The sequence below is a fragment of the Scyliorhinus canicula genome, chromosome 7 (genome assembly GCF_902713615.1).
Source record: "Scyliorhinus canicula chromosome 7, sScyCan1.1, whole genome shotgun sequence".
NCBI classification, from domain to species: domain Eukaryota; kingdom Metazoa; phylum Chordata; class Chondrichthyes; order Carcharhiniformes; family Scyliorhinidae; genus Scyliorhinus; species Scyliorhinus canicula.
Window position 1 is genome coordinate 96,892,047 of NC_052152.1, and position 21,521 is coordinate 96,913,567.

A 21,521-nucleotide genomic window follows, 5' to 3' on the forward strand; every position below is an offset into this window, starting at 1 on the left:
GGAGGGTTGGGGGTAGTCTGGGGGAATGCCCCCTTGGGGGGTTAGTGCCTCCTCACACTGGCTGCCCGGTGTAGGTCATTGACATTTTCTATTGCACCTGAAACAAATGAACTCGTTACATTTGCATCTGCCTTGGGGATGGTCTCCCCCACAATGATAACAAGCTTTGTGACCAGTGGTTTTCAACCAATGTGCCATGACACACTGGTGTGGCATGAGAACTGTACAAGTGTGCCGTCAGATTTTGGTGCAAACTGTCCACAGTTTGAGACAGGCATAGTTTTACTGGAGAGGGAGTTCCGGGTCTGGGTCTGGGCTCCAGGTCGGGGAGTCTGAATCGGGTCTGGATGGAACGCAGGAACTGACCGATCGCATGTGAAATTGGAAATGTGTCAATGGGTCAGCCAATCAGTGTGCCAGAGCCACAGGACCCAACCCCGTTCCATGACTAGCAACACTCAGCCAATAGCGACTCAAGAAAGGGGATGACATCACAATGCCCGGCCTCTGGCTTTAAACTGGGGTTTGTTATATTTGCGCCAATTCAACCAGGAGAGGTTATCCAGATTGGAGTCTCCACCTCCCCCACCTCCGGTTACTGGGAGTGGCTGTGGGCTTGTCCCCAGTGCAGGGAGCTTACTTTACAACCATTTTAAAATGGATTATAAATTCAAATTCCTGAGGTGAAATTTCCCATTGTGGCTCTAAATTACAACTCTTCCAGGCAAACCTGGACTCTTTTCCGAAATACTTATGTATGAATTGCTGGCAATGTTACATTAATCCATGTAAAATGCATCCCTTCAAGTAGAACAGAGCAGAATTTGCTGCACTTGAATAACCAACAGCAATCGTAACGTCCTACCTGTGAGCAACAACTCACAAAGCACTGGGAAGAGCCAGAGCTTGCAAACTCTGGGATGCTTCCAGTTTGCATGTAAGCTGGGGAATCACTAACAGGGTGCTCTCTGCATTTCCTCATGATAAATTATGCTCTGCCTTGGGAACGTTCCAGCCAAGAGATTATTGTGAAAACCCGTTTTCAATCTTATTCTAGAACTGCTTAAGATCTTGAGTTTTTAGCCAATTTCCTCGATCCGACTTTTTCTTCATTGCGTTTTATTAAACAAAAACACTTGGGCCAACAGCCCCTTGAGAATTTGTAATCCAATTTTGCAACTGAAGAAGCTGCCATTTTACTCTGAATAGTTAACATTCAGGAAGGAAAACCAAAAAGCAAATCCAATCTGCTGCTGCACCAACATTATTTCTGGAAAAACGGGTTTCAAACTGAAACAGATAAAGGTCTTGGGTGTGTTGCGTTCTCAACAGCGATATGACACAATGAACTGTAGGCGTGCTTCATGAAAGAATGTGTCGATACTGAAGCCAGGACTGGAGTTCGTGTCACTCACCCACCCCCACCCTGCCTACCTTTTGCCAACCTGTATAGGATAAAGAAAGCGCAACAAGAACCCACAAGTTCAGGGCTAAAGTAATCTCCACCCCATCACATGGTAATGGAGACTGAAGGATGATATTTGGAACTGCTGCTCACTGAGTACTTTTGATGCTTCACTCAACAGGTAGAAAAACATCGAGTTTATTTTTTTCCCCTAAAACTAAAACAACTTCTATCATTGTATAGCACAGCCCTACTGGAATTACTCAGATTCCATTTTTATACCTGACCACTAGGGTCTGAGTGGGTGCACAGTGGAAATGTTTGTCTCGTTGAAGTGTACCAAGTAAGCTGAAAAGGGTGGGAACCACTGCTTTAGGCCCTGTGGCTGACGGTCACTCTGCTTTTTCTCAGGCTCCACTGCAGCCTCACTATGGTTACTTTCAGCGGCAGCCATTTCCTATCTTGCTTTGCATGCCTTGCAGTTCAAAAGTCTGTTCAACTTTCAACTTTGTTCAACTTTGATCAGTACTTTCAGTCACTTGAGTTAACTCAACCGCTTTGTCGAGGGATGTTCTGTTTTCTGGCAGCAACTTCTTCTAAATATTCAAGTTATTTATAGCACAGAGCAGACAGCCACATAATATATCACCAAGAGGCGGACTGAATTTGCAGTGTTCAACCATCTGTCCAAGTCCGGCTACCAAAGCAGAGGCTGTTTCCCCCAGGCCCTTATTGGCTGAATGGAATTTATAGTTCTGCATTATAATGGAGGGCCGAGGATTAGAATTGTCTCTCACTAGTTTCACGAGTTGATCAAAGGATTTGGTGTCCGGAGTTGGAGGTTATATATTTGTGGTCTGCAAACTGTGAGTAATATCATTTTTTGCTTGTCTTCCGCTGTGATTTAATTGGCAGTGAAAACGTATGAATGCCTTTCAACCTCCCCCACGCACCGCTCTCCAAAAGTTGACAACTTTGCCCTTTTTCGACTGGTCCGATGTATTCTTGTCCCTAATGTTGTAGCGCGAGGTAATACGATGAGGCAGAGTTAAATCACAACAGTGAGTTATTAACAAGGCAAGAACTTTATAGATACAGATCAACACAAATCCAACACATGTCTATTGGTGTGTCAGTTGCTTCCAATATTTCTACCTAAGACATTTTACTGTCAAATGGATAAAATAATTTAGGATTATATATGGGCTAATAAAATTCCATGAATTCAACGGATATTTTTACAATGGAATTGGTAGGTGGGATGGTTGGCACTGCCCAATCTTTTGTATTATTATTGGGCAGCTAATAGAGAAACAATTCGGCAATGGTGGAAAGAGGAAGAAGCGGAATGGGTACAGGCGGAGGAAGCATCGCGTAAGGGGTCCAGCCTGAAGGCTTTAGCTGCCGTCTCACTCCCATTTATCTCAGAGAAATTTACAGTAAGTCCAGTAGTGGCATTATCCTTTAAAATCAAGAGCCAATTGAGACAACGTTTTGGTTTGGGAACCATAAATAGGGGCTATTTATGGAAACCACCGGTTCACCCCGACAAGATTGGATATAGCATTTGAAAATGAATGAAAAATGAAAATTGCTTATTGTCACGAGTAGGCTTCAATGAAGTTACTGTGAAAAGCCCCTAGTCGCCACATTCCGGTGCCTGTCCGGGGAGGCTGGTACCGGATTTAAACAGTATCATAAAGAGGGACTGAGACAGGTAAAATGCTTATTCTTAGAAGGTAGATTTGCAAACTTTGAAGAATTGAGGGAAAACACAAAACGCAGAAGGGGAATTTTAAATATCTTCAATTACAAAAATTGGTGAAAAAGGAGTTCTCCTCTTTCTCTCGTCTAGCAAATAACAACCTGCTTGATAAATTGCTCTTACCATATGATCTGGGAGATGAAAAAGTTATTAACATTTATAGAAGGCTGGTGCACACAAAGAAAACACCGATTGAAGAAATAAAACTAAAGTGGGAGAAAGTGTTGGATATGGAATTGGAATGGAGACTATGGAGTGAAAATAAGCACAGTGTCAATACTTAATCTTCATGTGCTAGGATGGGCTTAATACAATCGCAGATGGTACATAGGGCCCATATGACACAACAAAGAATGAGCAGATTCTTCACAGAGGTAGAAGATAAATGTGAGAGGTGTAAAGGAGGACCAGCTAACCACATGTGCATGTTCTGGTCATGTCCACGATTAGTGGGGTTTTGGACCTCGGTATTTAAAACATTATCAAAACTTGTAGAGGTGGAAATATTGCCGTAACCTCTTGAGGCACTTTTTGGAGTGTCGGATGTATCAGGACTAATAGAAGGGAAAGAGCCGATGCAGTGTCCTTTGTCACATTAATTGCTCGGAGGCGGATTTTAATTAGAATAGAATTCAGAAGATCCTAAAAAAGTATCGACATGGTTAGGATATCTTGTGGAATTTCTTAAACTTGATCAAATTAAATTTGCCCTTCATGGCTCAGATGGGAAATTCTGGACAGGATGGAAGCTGTTCTTGTCTCTATTTACAGATCCGTTTGTTGCCAGTAGGTAAAGGGCGGGGGTGGGGGGGGGTAGAGATGATATGGGGTGGAGATAAGAGGGAAAAAAATCACAAATTAGGAGAATTGTATTTTGTTTATTTTGTTATTGATTGTTTATATGTTGTTATGTTTTTCCTTATTTGCATAAAAATATTTTAAAAAACATAAATCAAACATTGCCATACTGGTCCGAGCTCAAAACAATTCTTTTTGTTATTGTCCTTTATTTAGATTATTTTATTTTCTCAAAGATAACGCTACCATGTTGTGCCTCACATTTTCTCTGTTTTGCATTACAGAATTATCGAACAGCGTTGTTAGGCTGACAGGTTTTCTTAGTGTTCAATTTATTTCTTGCAAAAACAAACTTTCTTTTTTGTTTTGATATACAGAAACCACCTAAACTGTTTTTTCATTTGCCTTCAATAAATTTCAATTTTGAAAATGATTATTCCCTTAAACTTCAAGTAAATTCCCCTTCCATAGAATCGCTACAGCAAAGAAGGAGGCCATTCGGCCCGTCGGGTCTGCACTGACCCTCCAAAAGAACACCCTATCTAGGCCCACTTCCCGGCCCTATCTCCCTTTTCCCACCTCTCTGGACATTAGGGTGCAATTTTAGCCTGGCCAATCCACCTAACCTGTGCACCTTTGGACTGTGGGAGGAAACCAGAGCACCCGGAGAAACCCACGCAGACACAGGGAGTAAGTGCAGACTCCACACAGCCACCCAAGGCTGGAATTGAACCCAGGTCCCGAGCGTTGTGAGGCAGCAGTGCTAACCACTGTGCCACTATGCCGCCCCTTGAAATATTAACTCATCAATTTATTTTATGAATTCCAATTCAGAATCAATTATGTTAGTCTTCGTGATTTTAAGTGGTATTTTTATCATCAGAGACAAAATTTATTGCAATATTTATAAGTAACTTTCACATCTCTCATTCTCTAATACTTTATCTTGCAAGATAAACACTTGCCTTCAAGAGAGAGGGGACCGGCAGGAAAGATACACAGCAGGGGTACAGATAAATACATCTTGAGGAATGAGGCCTCCAGCACCTACCTTTAAGAGAGAGGCAGAGAGAAGACCAAGAGCGCCCTGATTTGAAAAAAAAACTGAACTGCAACATCACAGAAAACTCACAAGGTGTTTGGCTGGTGAGTATTGCTGCTTTGGGACTAAGTCTACATAACTGGGAGTTTAAAAAATATTTTAAAAATTAACTATTAAGTACACGAAACAAGTGAGTAACTGCCAAGTCGAATGTATTATTCTTAAGTAAGGTTTATTACCACTAGTAAGGTGTACTAACTATTAGTGGACTTATCAATATTAGTAAGTTTATTAATATTACATAAGAACAAATTGATAGGAGCAAAGGTAAACCATTTAAACATGGTTTCTGTTTCAAATTCTACATTTCCATCTACCCATGAAAATGTATGATTCCCTTGCCTCACAAAATTTATCTACCTCTGCCTTAAAACTATTCTCTGACCTCACCTCCACTGCCTTCTGAAGTAAAACATAATAGTTTTCATAAAACTTTATTAATGTGGGCCAGGCGTATTGCCAGTAGTAAGTTTTATTGCCAGTAGCCAGGTTTATTGACAGTCAGAAGGTTATCAGTAAATAAACAGAGAAATGACAAGGCTGCTCCAATGTCAGCAATGCACATCCTGTGCTATGTGAGCACTCCAGAATGATCCTCAGAATGGATCTGGGCCAAATATATTGGAGCAATGGTTGGCAGGATAAATGGTAGCTGATCAAGATAATTCGGGCACAGTCAAGGCACATTCCCTCAAACAGGAAAGGGGCTAAGAGGATGTTCCCTCATGGGGGAGAATCTAGAACCAATGTCACCCATTTAAGGCAGTGATGAGGAGGACTTTCTTCTCTGAGCATTATAAAGCGCTAAAATGCACTAGCCCAGGCTGACAAATCTATTTGACAAGTTGTCTGGAAGAGCAAGTCTAATTCATGGGAAGTACTGCAGGAGGCACTCAAATTACTCAGTTGGGAGAGACTGCAATGACCCGCTCCACATCACTACCTGCTGGCCCGACCCTGTAACTACAGTATTTCCATTCAAAGATGTTTTCATTAGCAATTTGCGTGTTAAAATTTGATATAAAGGCACAACCAAAATTCACGACCACAGGAGGTTATACGGAAGAATATGGTAGCAATGAGCAGCAGCCAGTTAATGGATCCTCATGTTGCTCCAAATGACAAGCCTCCTTCGCCAAGAGCTGCATTGAAACACCAATATCTAACAATATCACACACTAAATGATCTCTAATTGTGTCATCCAACGAATTGGCAAATTCACAAAACTCTGCAAGTCGCTTGAAGGTTGCGACAAACTGCGCAAAATTTTCACCTTTTAACTGATTCCTTCAATAAAAACAAAACCTGTCCGTGATAACAAGTGCTTTGGTCATTAATGATCTTCTAATATTTTCACCAGTTCTTGAGATGTCTTCTCTCGGGGGATCTCTGGCTGAACTAAGCTTCTTAACAAATTAAAAGTTTTGCTTCCGATCATACTTATGAATACAGGGACTTAATCTCGTCCGAAAATTTGTTGGTGGGATCGCTCTGAATATGACTTCCAGTTTTCTGAGTCCTCATCAAAAGAGCCCATTGCCCCAAATGGTCATGCCATTGTTCATGGTATCAGAATGCTCTCCCCCTTCATTCAGTAGTCTAGTTCATTCAAGGTGGATTATCAATTTGTAACAGCCTTAACATTCAGCAGCATTTACTTGCAATAGCTTTAACTTGCAACAGCTTTAACCTTTAACAGCTGCAACTTGCATCCAAGTTATGGTAATATTACGATAATATTGTGTAGTTTGTTACAATCCTCAAGCGATTACATGTGGCAAGTCCCCACAGCCTGACTCCTCGGATTGCCAGTTTAAAAGTGACAGGCCCTTCCTTTGAAATTCTGCCCCAAAGCCTTATTAGTTCTGATGCCAGTGATTGCTCACCTTCTGTTAATCAATTGCTTGACTGATCTGTTGAAGCTGCTCAACTCCAACAATTTTTGAAAACTAAAAATTTCCTTTTACCTTCTGATACCGGTCTCGTCGCCAGTTTTTCTTTTTTCAAACTGCTGTGCCTTTAGACTATCAGTACAAAATAAATAATATTGCAGAAGCACTGGTGTTTGGTGCAAGATTAACAGAGGTTCAATGGTACAACATCAGTGGAGAGAGAACGAAGCTAGCTTTTCAAGCCTGGGTGACACTTTGTCAAAGCTTTGACGAAGAATTATCCAGGCTTGACATATTAGCACGTTTCTCTCTTCATAGATGCTGTCAGACCTGCTGAGATTGTCCAGTATTTTCTGTTTTTGTTTCAGATTCCAGCATCTGCAGTAATTTGTTTTTATTTTATTGAATAGGTCTTCACCGTACAAGGTTTGGCACTATACTCCCCCAAAAGCCCGCAGAGTAGCCAATGACAGCACGTAAGTCACGTGACTCAGTTCTTAAAGAGACATTGCACGCAACTACAATAACCCACATGTATAACAAGCTCCGTGATTGTTCCTAATGGTAAAGTTAGGAGTATGCCAGGTCGTGAGGTTACAGATTGTGGACAGGCTATATTAGGAGACCTTAGAAGACGTGTGGAGGCTGTCGGGTGCCAAAGTGGACTGGGTGGAAGTCCTACCTTGTGACTTTGGCACTGAGTCCAAAATTGAATAAAAACCAAGAAACAAACCTCCAGTCCTCAACCGTCAACCCCTCACTTCCCTACATTCTCTCCATATCCCATCTATGCCACCTCACACCTCCCAGCCATCCCCGTGGCCTCTCATGTCCCCATGCCAAGGTATGCCCCCTCCTAACCAACCCTCTGGTATTTCACGGCCCTCCAACAGCCCTTTATAGCCTTTGTGCCAAACTATGTCCCTTCACCCTCCCCCATGGTCAATTAGAACCAATTCATGTCAACTGATTCACCCTATCCTTCACCTTTTGCCCTTAAACCGTCACATCAAGTCAAAGATTATTCACCATGGGTAGACCTGAGGACCCAGGCAGAGACGATATAAAGTTGTATAAGATAAAGTTCTAAACCTTTAAAATTTTGAAAAAAAAGTTTGGAATGTTTCAAAATTGTCTGCTTGCTATCTGTTGACATAAGCCTGAATGCTTCCCATAATAGAAGGAAGCGGGAGGAGACCGGGGGGCATTCAGATCTCCGGGCTCTCACCCCGCTGAGCAGAGGGCATTATCCAGGAAGGTGCAGGAGAGGGCTATCTCTGAGGCGGAGGTCGGCATGCAACAACCAACTGAGCTGCTGGTGCAAAATGATGCCCATATAGCAAGTGCGTCACCCCGCTCCTCCAGACTACTCCTTCCCAAGATCTCACTTTGTGCCTTGGGAAGGGTTCTCCATTTCGGAGACTAAGTGCTGATGCCAGGACAGAATTGGTGGACATCTACGACAGCAAAATTAGCGCAGCTCCCAGAGCAATTCAACAACCATTAACGGGCTAGCACCGGTGCCACGTGGAACACGAGCGATTCCAATGAGAAACGGTGTCAGGTTCACAAGAGCCGGGATTGACACTCGAAAGGCTGACAAGCTGCAGCCGCGTATTAGCATTCTGGTCCCCACACACACTCACCCCAACCAACAAGATGGCAGCACAGAACGCGGCACTCCAGTTCACGGACGCAGAGCTCGAGAACCTGCTGGAAGCCGTGGAGGAGAAGTGGACATTGCTGTACCCCGGGGTGGGAAGGGGGCTATCACCAGCTGCAGTACTGGGTGCAGGTGGCAGAGGCTGTGACCGCCGTGAGCCCCATCGCTAAGACTGGACAGCAGTACCACAAAAAACTTCACAACCTCTGCAGGGCGGCCAGGGTCAGTAGGCAGCACTGTGCTCCTGGCACCAATGCCCACCTCATGCACCCGTAACCCCGCCGTCCCGTCACCAGGAGGACAACCGAACCCTACCCACCAATGGTGTGCGTGCACTCCACCCTGCACTTCATGCCGCAACCCATACCGGCCACCATGGCCGGTTGCCCTGGCCATGAAGGCCACCAGCTACCCACCCCTGTGCTGCATGCATGCGACTGCCTGACACTGCATTGCTTTCTGTCTTCCCTACCCCCTCCAATCAGGAGAAGGTGACCCAGAGCCATCAGGAGAGGGAAAGGTCTGGAGGGGGACCGGTAGCCCCTCACCACAGTGGTGCAGTGAGCATCAGGCGAGCAAGTGACCCCCCGATGACTTGTGCTTTCCTCTGGCACGTGTGTTGCCCCCCCCCCCCCCCCCCACACACACACACACACACACACACGCCCCACACTGGTGGTCACACACCAACTACACATTCAGGGAATGGAAGGCCTTCCGATTGATGAAGGTCACCCACCTGATGAGACAGTCTTGTCGGACATGTGTACCATCTATCAACACCTGGACCTGGGGCATGCCAGCGATGGTGGCAAATCCTGTTGCCCGCGCATCCTAGTGGGCTTGGTCCAGATTAAAATTTATATAGTCTGTTGCCCAGGTGCATAGGGCATCCATCACAGCGCGGATACCCCTGTGTGCCTCTGTGATATCCCAGACAGGTTCCCGTTTGGCCCCTGGAAAGACACAGTAGCATAAACGTTCAGGGGGCCCGTCGCCTTGACGGCCACCAGGCGTGGGTATCCACCTCCATATCCCCTGGTGCCAGGGGGGGCCATCATCTGGCACAGGTGACGCACAGCCTCCCTGGTTAGCCAAAGTCTTTGGGGGCACAGGCAGTCCGGTATCACCTCAAAGGACAGGCATTGACAGTATACACATCACCTGATACGGCACCTCCTTCACATCTCTGCCTTGGCCTTTTGGGCGGCTAGCACTCGAGCCTCACCGGTTGGCCCCTGCTCTTCTGGCAAGAGTCCTCTTGTGCAAGGTTCACCCTGAGCAGGCCCTGTGCCTCCAGCCTCCGTGTGTCCATACTGGAAGCTGCGGCCTGATAGATAGTGAGCACTGCTGACTGGACTCTGAAATTCATTCTCTGCAGGGGCGAAAAGAGAAGACATGTTAGCAAGATGAGTATTTTCTTACCCATCCAGATCCAACAGGCTACATGGTGACCCTAAGTTGCACTTCAGCTCCACCGTCCACACGTTCTCCCCAAAGCCACCCGACCCCTCAGCCACCCCACCCCCCCTCCCCCTGCTGATATTTGGCCCTGTCCCCACTGCACCCCTGTCCCCGTCAGTAAGTGGCACCGGGCCTATGATATGGGGAGCCTCTATCCTCACCATCTGTCCCTGTCAATAGGGGTGGCGGTGGCTGCCACAACCCACGGCAGCGATAGGCTCTACGTCCCCTGTCCTGTCTCCCCAGTGGGTGTCCGAATTGGGTGGGCCGTGTGTTATCCCACCAGCAGGGTGGCACCTAATTGTGCAGTGGAGAGGGTCACAGTGCGCCATCGATCGCCTCCATGCTTCGAGGCTTGTGTGTGGGGAATGAACCTTGTTATCGCCACCAGCGAGGGACCGGAGCATGACGCCATATGGTGTTGGGCACGGACCTCGATTTTGGGCGGATGCCCGATTCTCCACCCGATTGCAGTTCATGTTTGTGGCGTTAAGAGGTGGAGAATTACACCCGTGGATATCCTTTGTACTTACCTTACATTGGAGTACTTCATTTATTACCTGGACTTCCAAACCCAGCCTCCTCAGAAATTTGGTGTATAGAGTCCTCCTTCATAGTGTAGGAGGATCAGGGAAAGTCAAGCCATGCCCCTTTTTACAGCACTAGCTGCCATACTCTGGTAAGTTTCAACGACCCAAAGCCACTTTGAGAAGCTAAAGAGGGAAGGGATGTGTGTAAGGTAAGTAGGTGAGAGGATAGGATGTCAGGTGGGTGGGTTAGCAAGAAAGGTCCGTCGGGAGCAAGTTCGAGGGGTAGTCAGGTGGGGCAAGTAGTTGGGTAGTCTAGGGTAGTCGGGGGTTGAGAAGGTAATTGGTTGGGGGTATAGTCAGATGGGGGATAAGTCAGGGTGGCGATGGTCGGTACGTAGTTAGATGGTCAGGAGAGTATTCAGAGTGTCAGGAGTGTTAGTTGGGGGGTTGTGTGAATAGTCAGGGGATAGTTGATTGGGGGGTTAGTCAGGTATGGGGAAATCAGTGAGTTGGGTGGTTAGGGTGTAGTCTTGCATCACTGGGATTAATCGGGGGTTTGTCTGCATTGCTAGCGTGTCAGGGATAGTCGAGAGATAAGGGAAGTTGGATGGGCGTGTAAACGGGTGGGGGAGTTCGAACTGTTTTTAATCCTTCTCTTGGGTAACTATTCTGTAATGTAAACCAGAACCATACGAACGTTTGGACTCTTTAACTCGGTTTCAGAGGATTTCAAACATAGAGGGCAGAATTCTCCATCCAGTGACACCAGAATTGCGAATCGCAATCAGGAGGCGAATCACGTGTCTACCGAAAATCGAGGTAGACGCCAGGCACCCAATGGAATGCCATGCTCTGGTGCCTCGATAGCAGCGTGAATGTGTTCCACGCCCCGCGCTGGCCTGGGCATGCAAATTGTACAGTAACAGTCATTAACATATCATTAACATATCATTAATGGGCCCAACCAGTTAGACTCCGGCCTCCCTCAAGGCTCTACCTTAGCCAGATGGAAGTGAGGCCGGCGAGGTTCACTTGTGGTATTTAAAAATGGGGACCGGGTGCTGTGGCTGCTGAGGGAGAGAGTGGAGGTAAGGAAAGTCAACAACAGTGGGAGGACAATTGTGCCGCTGCATAATCCACTGACTGCACACTGTGGCCTACAAAATGTACAGAGCACCACCAGCCATATGGGTGCCCCTTCCCCGGACCCCCCCCCCCCCCCCCTCTAGGAACCCACAGAGTCCAGACGCTCCACCAATGGGATGGACATGGCACTCTTCCATGCACCCATCCAAGGCACTGCCCTATTGCAGGGGGTGCAGGTGAAGAACAGAGCACATCCCAAACAGCGGACTCATGCACCATGGCCTTTGCCACCCACCCTGGCACACTTCCCCAGGGCAGGTGCCCCGCCAATGGCACAACAGCTAGCCCACTCAGTGGGACAATGAGTCATCACCAATCCCCGCCTGTCCACTGTACCCCTACTCCCATCCATCCTACCCCCGGACAGGTAGGCACAACCCACACAGGACCCAAGGCACACTGCAGCTACCATCCCAGTGGGTCAGCCTCGTCCCCACTCGTGTCACTAAACATTGTGCTGGTCGGTGACGCACGGTACCCCCTTCCCCACAATCAGGTGCCACCCTGCTGGTGGGGTAGCATGCAGCCGGTCCAAGGAAGACTCCCTCAGTAGACCCCACAGGAGGGTACAAGACAGAGGCCACAGAGCATTGTGCTGGCACAGGGAGCACAGTCAATGGAAGCCCTGCCAGTAGGGATGGGTGACGGGGTTAGTGGTGTGGGATTGGGAGGGGAGAGGGGCCAGGGCTACCATGTAGCCCGTTGGACCTGAATGGACATTTGGAGTTCTCACCATGGTAACACATCTGCCCTTTATACCCTTAAGCTGCTTGAGGGGTCCCTGCAGGGGCAAAGCCTGCCCCAGAGGAACAGGAGCTAGCTGATGAGGATAGAGAGCTGGTGGCACAACAGGCTAAGGAGGAGGAGGTGGGAAGGAGGCGCCGAATGAGGTCTCGTGTCATTCGAGGATCTGCCGGAGCTGGCATTTTGACAAAGACTCCAGCTGAGCAGGGGGACTGTATGGCATATCTGCTGGATCATGGTGCACCTAGAACCATGGAGGTATGGGCGAGGACACCCACTCTTGTTGGCCATCAGGGTGACGGTCACCCTGAACATTTATACCACGGGGTCCTTCCAGGTGCCAGGTGGGGACCTGTCCAGGATCTCGCAGACATCCGTTCACAAGTGCATTCACGCTGTCACAGATGCCCTATATGTCCGGGTGGCACAATATATCATTTTGAGTCTGGACCGAACCCACCAGCTTGCTCAGGCAATAGGATTTGTCCCCATTACTGGCATGCCCCAGGTCCAAGGGGTGATGATGGGACGCATGTCCCCCTATGGGCACCGATGTACGATGGAGTGCCCTTCATAAATAGGAAGGGCTACCACTCCATGAACGTGCAGTTGGTGTGTGACCACCGGCTGCACATTGTGCAATATCGTACAGGAAAGGGGCGACATGCTGGAGGAGGAGGAGAAACGCCAGGCCACATCCGACAAGGATGATGTGGAGGAGGGGCAGAATGGGCAGCACACGGGGCTCAGGCAGGCACAGGCAGCTGCATGACATGTGCGCCAAGGCCGTCGCGCATGGGACAACCTGATCGCCCCCCGATTCGGTGACGAGGAGGCCTAGCCACCGGCAGCATAACTGTCCCGTCCCATCCCCACAAAACCATCACCCCGAAATCCCCCCTCTGTATACTCCACCCCCCCAACCCCAGCACCTCCACCTCCCCTCCGAGCTTCCCACCAGCTGCAACACAGTGTGTAGGCCATAGGTCACCTGTATCAGCGGGTCAGGTCCGTGGAGTGGAAGATGATAACAGCCACATTGCGATGAACTCTGCTGGTCCGCATCACTTGACAGAGTCTGACCTCTGCCCCAGTGTCCATTGTCCACCCAGGTGCTCCCAGATTGCGTGTTATCCATTCCATCACATGGGCCCACATACCTTCAGGGGAAGTGGAGGAGGGGATGGAGATGGTGTCCAGGGTGAGCGGGGGAAGGGGGTTAAGAGGTGGTTATGGGGTAGTGAGTTGAGATTGGTCACTCACCGGGTAAGCCTGACAACATAGCGCCCCCACATCTCCGGCCCTGTCTCCGGCAGCCCTGTGGGGTACCCTCGTGTGTCCTTAGGGCACTGGGCCATACCGTCCTCCAAATCCCACACCCCACATCAGCGGCCTCATACACACTCACCCCCCTGCCACCTGGCCGAACCTCTGCACCCAACCCATTCCACACACACTTAGGATAGAGGACCCAAGCAGTTCAGAATGTCGGTGAGCAGGTGTTTATCTGTGACAATGCTATGTCTGATAACTGTGCCCTAGCTCCTAACGTTATCCTATCTGCTTCACCTGTACCACCATCTGGTGTCCACCTTTCTAACCTTACCTGGATGGGCCCGGCAGTCTTCCAGGTGTCAGAGTTTGCGTGGTGCCACCCTCTTCTGCCCGCTACCCATTGGATAAGCCAGTGACAGGTTGGGGGGATTCAGAGGCGCTGCAATGTTCCAACATCTCCCCCCATGTAGTCCCTGGGTCTGCGCTTGCATCTCCAACATTGATCGGCCTGCCTTTTCCAGAAGCCTGAGACATGTCTGGATGGCAGCTAGTCCCTGAGATCAGGCCACCCTCTGCCCGTCCGCCCCTCGGGGATTCCTACCTCAACCTGATACACTGTTGCATTTTTGTGTCATGCGCACCAGATAGTGTCCCAGGAGCCTCTTCACTAAAGTGCCCAATTGAGGTGAGTGTCTCTGTTACGGTGGACGATGTTGGTGACAGCAGTTACGAAAAGTTGGAGTCATCCCCAGACATTTGCTCCGGGGTGTTGCGGGGATGCGGCGGGGGTGATGGACCCGGAATGGACCCGCCTCATTGCTAGGTGAGTCACAGGAGGCAAGGGGCACCAGTCGGTCCTGACTCATCAGTAGGCAGTGCTACAAGACACAAAACAAGATGCATGTCTAGATCGCGGGTAGGCATGGTGTGGGGGGGGAAGGGTGACTCACGTGCCATAGGGACATCACAACGCATTGGAGGCTCACTTGGTTGTCCCATGTCAACCTCCGCCTCTGCGACTGCCCGCTCTCCCACCGCACCGACCAGGTTCATCACCCTCTGCTCCGTGATTGTGAGAGCTGAAGGCCCAAAGGGCCCACTTCGGTCTTCTCTCGCTCCCTGTGGTTGTGGGAGGTCTTCTCCTGGGGGAACAGATAATGCACAGTGTAAGGCACTTGGATGTGGGCAGCACTGGGGTTCCGCAGCTAGTGGCCTGTTTGTGCAGGGCACCCGGCCATGGCGGGCAGTATGGGTGTTGGCATGTGGTGTAGGTGGGGTGTGCGCAGACTGCCGGCAGGTGGGATTCGATCTCCTTCCAGGAGGGTTAGGTGGTTTACGAGTGTGTGGGACGGGGTTGGTGCTTGGGGCATGGAGCTGGTGACTCACCTGGGCTGCCCTGAAGAGGCCATTCAGCTTCTTACCCCACTGCTATCAGGCCTCAATTTGGGGCCCACGGTGCTCATTGGCTTTGCGGCCTTGGCCCAGGCTCGGTTGGCATCGTCTGGTGACAGCCTCCTACCAACCCCAGGGAACAGGGTATCCCGCCTCTCCTTCTTGGCATCCAGCAATATCTCAAGCTCTGCGTCTGTGAATCGCAATGCCGCTCTCCGTGATGCCATCGCCTTTGCTGGTTTGAGAGTGTGGGGAGTGGAGTGCTTATATGCAGCTGCTGCAGCTTGTCAGGCTCCCGAGTGTGATTCCGACCCAGCAAATCAGGCGTCAGTGTTTGTTGGAATTGCACTATTCCCGCGTGGCATCAGTAGAGACTCATTAGTACGTCCTGAATGGCTCCCGCAGCTGCACCCCCACCAGAATACCCGCCATTCAGTCCCAACTTAGTCTCTCAAATGGAGAATCCACCCCAGAGTACTTTCACATTGGAAAGGACATTGCAGGCAATTCCAGGGTTGTCAGTGTGTCGTTATCATGGAGGTATCTCCCGGGTATAAACTTCCAGAGGTTGGAGATTCTGGGCCTATTGACTTTCAAACATTGGCAGAAGTAACACTGAGGGGAAGAATGATGCCATTAGTTGAGCTCATGTGACTGTATAAGTACTGAAAACACATTATATTCACAGAATTGAACCAAAGCAACGAGTGAATCTGTTTAGCTTCTCCATTTGTCATCACTAAAATAAGTGGTTTCCTTCTACAGGAACAGCCGAGTGCCCAGATTTCCTCAAAGCAGAAAATGAGTGACAAACGCATTCTGGAGAATGGCTCATGTGAGAGCATTGGCAACTTTAAAACTAACATCTACGTACCAACATATATCACTGTATTTATTTTGGGATTTATTGAAAATGTATTCTGTTTATATGTATTTCTGAAGTTATACAAGAAGAAGAATGCATTCAGCATTGTTATGGTGAACCTGGCAATGTCGGATCTGCTCTTTGTGTGCACTTTGCCCTGGCGTGCGTATTATTATTGGAAACACAATTGGACTTTTCCAAATTGCTTATGCGTAATTCTGATTTATGCCCTGTACTTCAACATGTACAGCAGCATCTACTTCCTGACTCTGATGAGCATATTGCGCTATGTCGCTGTAGTGCATCCAGTTAAAGGTTTGAAGTATAGAAATGTTAAATATGTGCAAATCATATGCATTGCAATATGGGTATTTGTTGGAGTAGCAAGCATTCCTTTACTGGTAATTGGAAATAAGGAAGAACAATGCTTTGAACTCAGTAATGGGATTGATGTTATGGATATAAAAATAATCTTTACCATGGATTTAATTTCCCTGGTACTGGGTTTCATTATTCCCTTCTTTTTCTTCACTATTTGTTACATACTTGTTGTTAAGGCTTTGCTAACTTCAAAGACAAATCCTCACAAGCAGCATAGCTCCCGGAGAAAAGCTATTGCCAGGATTGTTGTTGTAATGGTTATATTTATAACTGGGTTTCCGATTTATCATATTGTACGAACTATCTACCTTACCGAAATTTCGACCAGGAGAAATGTATCTCACGTCAGCTGTTTGCTTCAGAAAAGCGCGGTGGCTACCCTGAGTCATGCGGTGATGAATCCCTGTTTGGACCCACTTCTATATTACTTTGCAGCACAGACCTTCAGGGATAAGGTGAGAAACACAATCAAGAACGCATTCAAAGGCTGTCCTGCCCCAATGCAGCAAACCTGATCCCTTCATGCAGTTCATTTTGCATGACTAATTGTCATGGTTTAAGACTGATTGGAGTGCAGGATTTCTTCTCTTCCAGAAAGGTCAAAGTTCAAGTGTGGCGTTGTAATTTCTTTTCTCACACTGAATAATTCAATTTGACATACAGACACGCCAGTTGTCACCTGAATGCAAGTAGTTCCTCATACAACCTTTTTCTATTGAGTACAATCCCAGACTGAAGGGTTCATCAAGACCTTCATGTCTTTGCAGAATAAATACCGTCTTATTGCAGTCTTATTCCATCTTACCCCAATCTTTTTAGTGGTTTTCCATCAAACCCTTGCAGACTGCGCTGATCTATATGTTTCCCTTCTATCCTGCGGCCCCATATTCCTGTATGATAACTACATTCCTCCAATGCTGGCCTATTGTATCACCAATCGCTCAATCATTGCTGGTAGTACTTTAGCTATTTAGGCATAAGATCTGCAATTTAATGTCTCTGCCTTGCTCCCTCTTTTTCCTCGTTTAAGACCTTACTTCTTTAACGCCGCGTCTGATCATTTGTCCTAATATCTCCTTATTTGCATCAATGTCAAGTTTAATTTGACAAAGCACTTTGGGAGATTTCATTATGTCAAAGGCATACATAAATGTAAGTTTTTATTGTTGATCAGAAAGCAATTTAATTTTCAATTCAATGCTTGAGAATGTATCAGTCCCTCATACCTTGTTATCTATTTATAATCTTGTTTCTTATTAGTTCCTCAGGCCTTGAGGCTTACTAAGGCCCATCCGGCTGTGCCAGCAAAACTCGAAAAAAAATTCTACTCAGCTAATAAATTGTCAACAAAACCCATGATTCTTTTCAGAACATGTCAATGATCTAATTTTGCGGCATTCTGATTTTGCTCAAATTGATAACTCAGTTTTTCTTTTACCAAGTAAACAAGGTTTCAAATACATTCTTTCAGTCTTGTTTTAAAATAAAGTATTAAATGTCCGCATTTGAAGGCCTACAATTCTTCAGTAACAATATTATAGAGCATGCAAATCAGGTTTAAAAAGCTGAACTGTGGTGCAATACTGATTGGTAAACATCAGGGAAATCCCAGTTAAACCCTTAGACATAGACATAGAATTTACAGTGCAGAAAGAGGCCATTCGGCCCATCAAATCATCATCGGCCCATGGAAAGATCACCCAACCTAATCCCACACATCCACCCTATCCCCGTAAGCCTGTAACCCCATCTCACCTTTTTGGACACTAAGGGCATTTAGCACGGCCAATCCACATAACCTGCACATCTTTGGACTGTGGGAGGAAACCGGCGCACTCGGAGGAAAGCCATGCAGACATGGGGAGAAGGTGCAGACTCCACACAGGCAATGACCCAAACCGGGAATCAAACCTGGGACCCTGGAGCTGTGAAGCAACTGTGTTATACACTGTGCTGCCGTGCCGTGCTCTGTGATTTAGCCAATCGCAGCCAGCATATTGATTATTGTACTAATTTTCTTTTCGGGCAGTAGAGGGAGTAAATATTATAAAGGTATCCATAAAGTAATAGGGTCTCCATGGAAAGCATTATGCTCACTTTGAGGGACAACTATGAAGGGAGCGTCATGGAGTTAATAGGACACAGACGGAAGCCATTCTGTCCATTGACTCCGTGCTAGTTTCTGTGCAGAAATCCAGTCAATTTCATTTCCCTGCTCTATTCCCACTGTCCTTCGAATTTATTTCCCTCAACTGCCTTCTAATTTCTCTTTGAAATTACTGAACATCTTCTCTTCCATCACCCTCATGTGCACTAAGTTCCAGGCCATTACCATTCACAGCGTAAAAAGGTTCCGCCTCATATCGCTACCCCACCCCCATGCCTCTTTTTCAGAACCTTTCATCCATACCATCAACGAATGTCGTTCCTTGCCTACCCCATCTAGACCTGTCATAATCTTGTACACCTTGATCAGATGTCCCCTAAACCTCTTTACCTTTGCAAAGAACAAGCTCAGCTTCTCCAATTCCGCCTGGTTGAGGGTTTTGCCGGCGGGGGTGGGAGTACTGTTGTGGTGAGGTTCCGGAGGGTCATTCCGGTGCAGGAGGACTCCTCCATCCTCCCTAATTTCATGTTTGGTTCTTTTATCCATCCCCTCACTCTCTCGGCTGTGGCTGCCCAATGGTAGTATTGCAAGTTCGGGAGGCCCAGGCCTTCCATGCTTCTTCTCCTTTGAAGTGTAGTCTGAGGGATTCTTGGATTCCGCACCCCCCCCCCCCCCCCCCCCCCCACCCACACACACAAACACCATAAATCTACGTATTGTAAAAAGGCCACGGGGAAGATGATTGGTATGGATCTAAACAATTAGAGGAAACTGGGCAGAACATTCATCTTGATTTTCTGCACCCTTCCCGCCAGGGAAAGCAGGAGTGCATCCCATATCTGTCGGTGCTTTTTAACTTCCTCTGCCAGACTGGACAGTTTCTACTTGTGGATCCGTGTCCAGTCGTGGCTATCTACATCCCCAGGTAGCGGAATTTGTTTTGGGGTGTTTTAAATGGTAAACCCTCTGGCTCTGCCCCCATCCCCCCCATTCGAGTTCACCGGGAAAACCTCACCTTTGCCTTGATTGACTTTGTTGCCCGAGAATGTCTCAAACTCTTCCAGAAGCTTCATGATTTTGTTCATGCCGTTTTGGGGATCCGATATGTAGAGGAGCAGATCATCCGCATAGAGTGAGACTCTGTGCTCTCTGCCTGCTCTCCGGATTCCCTTCCAGCCTCTTGCGTCTCACAGGGCGATTGCCAGGGATTCAACTGCCAGGGTGAACAGGAGTGGGGACAGTGGGCATCCCTGCCTGGTGCTTCTATGCAACTGGAAGTATTCAGAACTGGTGATGTTGGTCCTAACGTACACCTTGGGGCATTGTGCAGGAGTTTCACCTGTGAGGTGACCCCCATCCCTAGCCCAAAACGCTCCAGTATCTGAATGAAGTACTGCCACTCGACTCTATCGAAAGCCTTTTCTGCACCTCTGGTGTTCCTTCCCCGGATGGTGTCAGTATCACATTCAGAAGTTGTCTGATGGTCGCAGTTAGCTATCTACCCTGAACAAAGCGTGTCTGTCACTCTGCAGCCACCTCTGGTACGCAGTTCTCCAGTCTCTTGGCCAGGACTTTTCAGAGTGTTTTCATGTCCACATTGAGCAGTGATGTGGGCCGGCATGATGGGCATTCCGTCACATCTTTTTTTTGATTATCTGCAATATGGTGGGCTGTGTTAGCATTGGAGGCGGGGTGTCCCTCGCCAGTGAGTCTGTGAACACCTCCCGTAGGTGCGGGATGAGAGCTCGTGCGAATGCTTTCTAGAATGCTTTGAAGTCCGCCACAAACTTGTCAGATCCCAGCACCTTCCCCACCTGCATGGAGCTGATGACCTTTTACAATTCTTTGGTGCTTCCAGCTCCCCCCCCCCCCCCCCCCCCCTCCTGTCGTTCCCCCACAACTGGCATGTCCAGTCCGTCGAGGAACTGTTTCATCCCTGAGTCCCCGTTGGGGGGGCTTGAAGGTATAAAGACCCCGGTAAAAGGCCTCGAACGCTTCATTGACCTTTTCTGGTTTGGCTACCAGTCCGCCTCTGCTATCCTTCACCTGCACTATTTCTCCTGGTGAGCAAGCAGGCAGCTAGCCTTCTCTCCGTGTTCATAAAAGGTCCCTGTGCCTGACAAAGTTGGTGCAATGTCTTCCTGGTGGATAGCAGGTTAAAGTCCATTTGTAGCTTTTTCCTCTCCGCCTGACACACTACGGTCGGGGCCTCGGAGTACCTCATGTCGACCTCCAGGAAGGACTTGATCAGCTGTTGCCTGGCCACCATCTCTTCCCCATCTGTACAAGCTTTCTGGGCTATAATTTATCCCCTGTTCACGGCCTTCAGTGCCTCTCAGAATGTGGAAGGTGAGACTTCCCCGTCCTGTTGTTAGTACATATTCGCCTATGGCCTGTGATATTTTCTGGCCCAGAGGGTTGTGTCCAACCTCCATGAGGGGAGTTGAGCATGACCCATCTCCAACCTCACATCTATGTAATGTAGAATGTGGTGGGAGATTACAATGGTGGAGTATTCCATCTGACTATATCTGGAAGCACCGATTTCCCCACTACAAAGAAGTCACTGCAGATATAGACCTTATGTACTGATGAAAAGAAAGAGAATTCCTTCTCACCTGGCTGCAAGAACTGCCATGGGTCCACTCCTTCCGCTCAGTGGCCATAGAACGCAGGGGGTCACCTTGGAGCAGAGGGGCAATTGGTTTGAGCCCTGGTGGCTCACCATGGTCCGCACCATTGTGTCGATGCCCCTCAGTGATGGTCCTCATTGACTGGGACATGCTCTGCAGCTTCTCAGCCATGCCCATCTGCCACTGGGGCAAGCTCTGCAGCGCCTTGGCCATGCCCATCTGGGAGCAGGACATATCCCGCAGAACCTCAGCAAGGTCGGCCTGGTACTGGGTGACATCCTCAGTGAGGCGGTAATTCTACCGAGACTCTCAGCCATAGCTGTCATTAACTGCGCGACCACCTTGAACACCTTCACTA

At 48.0% G+C, this 21,521-nt stretch overlaps 1 protein-coding gene across 2 annotated transcripts; it reads left to right on the plus strand.

The window, feature by feature from the left end:
- Positions 1–1,424: 1,424 nt before the first annotated feature.
- Positions 1,425–17,927, plus strand: LOC119968628 (cysteinyl leukotriene receptor 2-like). 2 transcript variants are annotated; one of them, XM_038801248.1, is made up of 4 exons: positions 1,425–1,586; positions 4,922–5,114; positions 7,374–7,439; positions 15,943–17,927. In XM_038801248.1, exon 4 carries the CDS (start codon positions 15,979–15,981, stop codon positions 16,936–16,938), a length of 960 nt encoding a protein of 319 aa, XP_038657176.1. In that variant the 5' UTR covers positions 1,425–1,586; positions 4,922–5,114; positions 7,374–7,439; positions 15,943–15,978; the 3' UTR covers positions 16,939–17,927. The 2 variants fall into 2 exon arrangements, with proteins under 2 accessions (XP_038657176.1, XP_038657177.1); XM_038801249.1 differs by lacking the exon at positions 7,374–7,439.
- The last annotated feature ends 3,594 nt before the right edge of the window (positions 17,928–21,521 follow it).

Bases quoted from the DNA above. Each gene is read 5' to 3' on its own strand.
- LOC119968628 (XM_038801248.1), top strand. From the start codon at position 15,979: ATGAGTGACAAACGCATTCTGGAGAATGGCTCATGTGAGAGCATTGGC.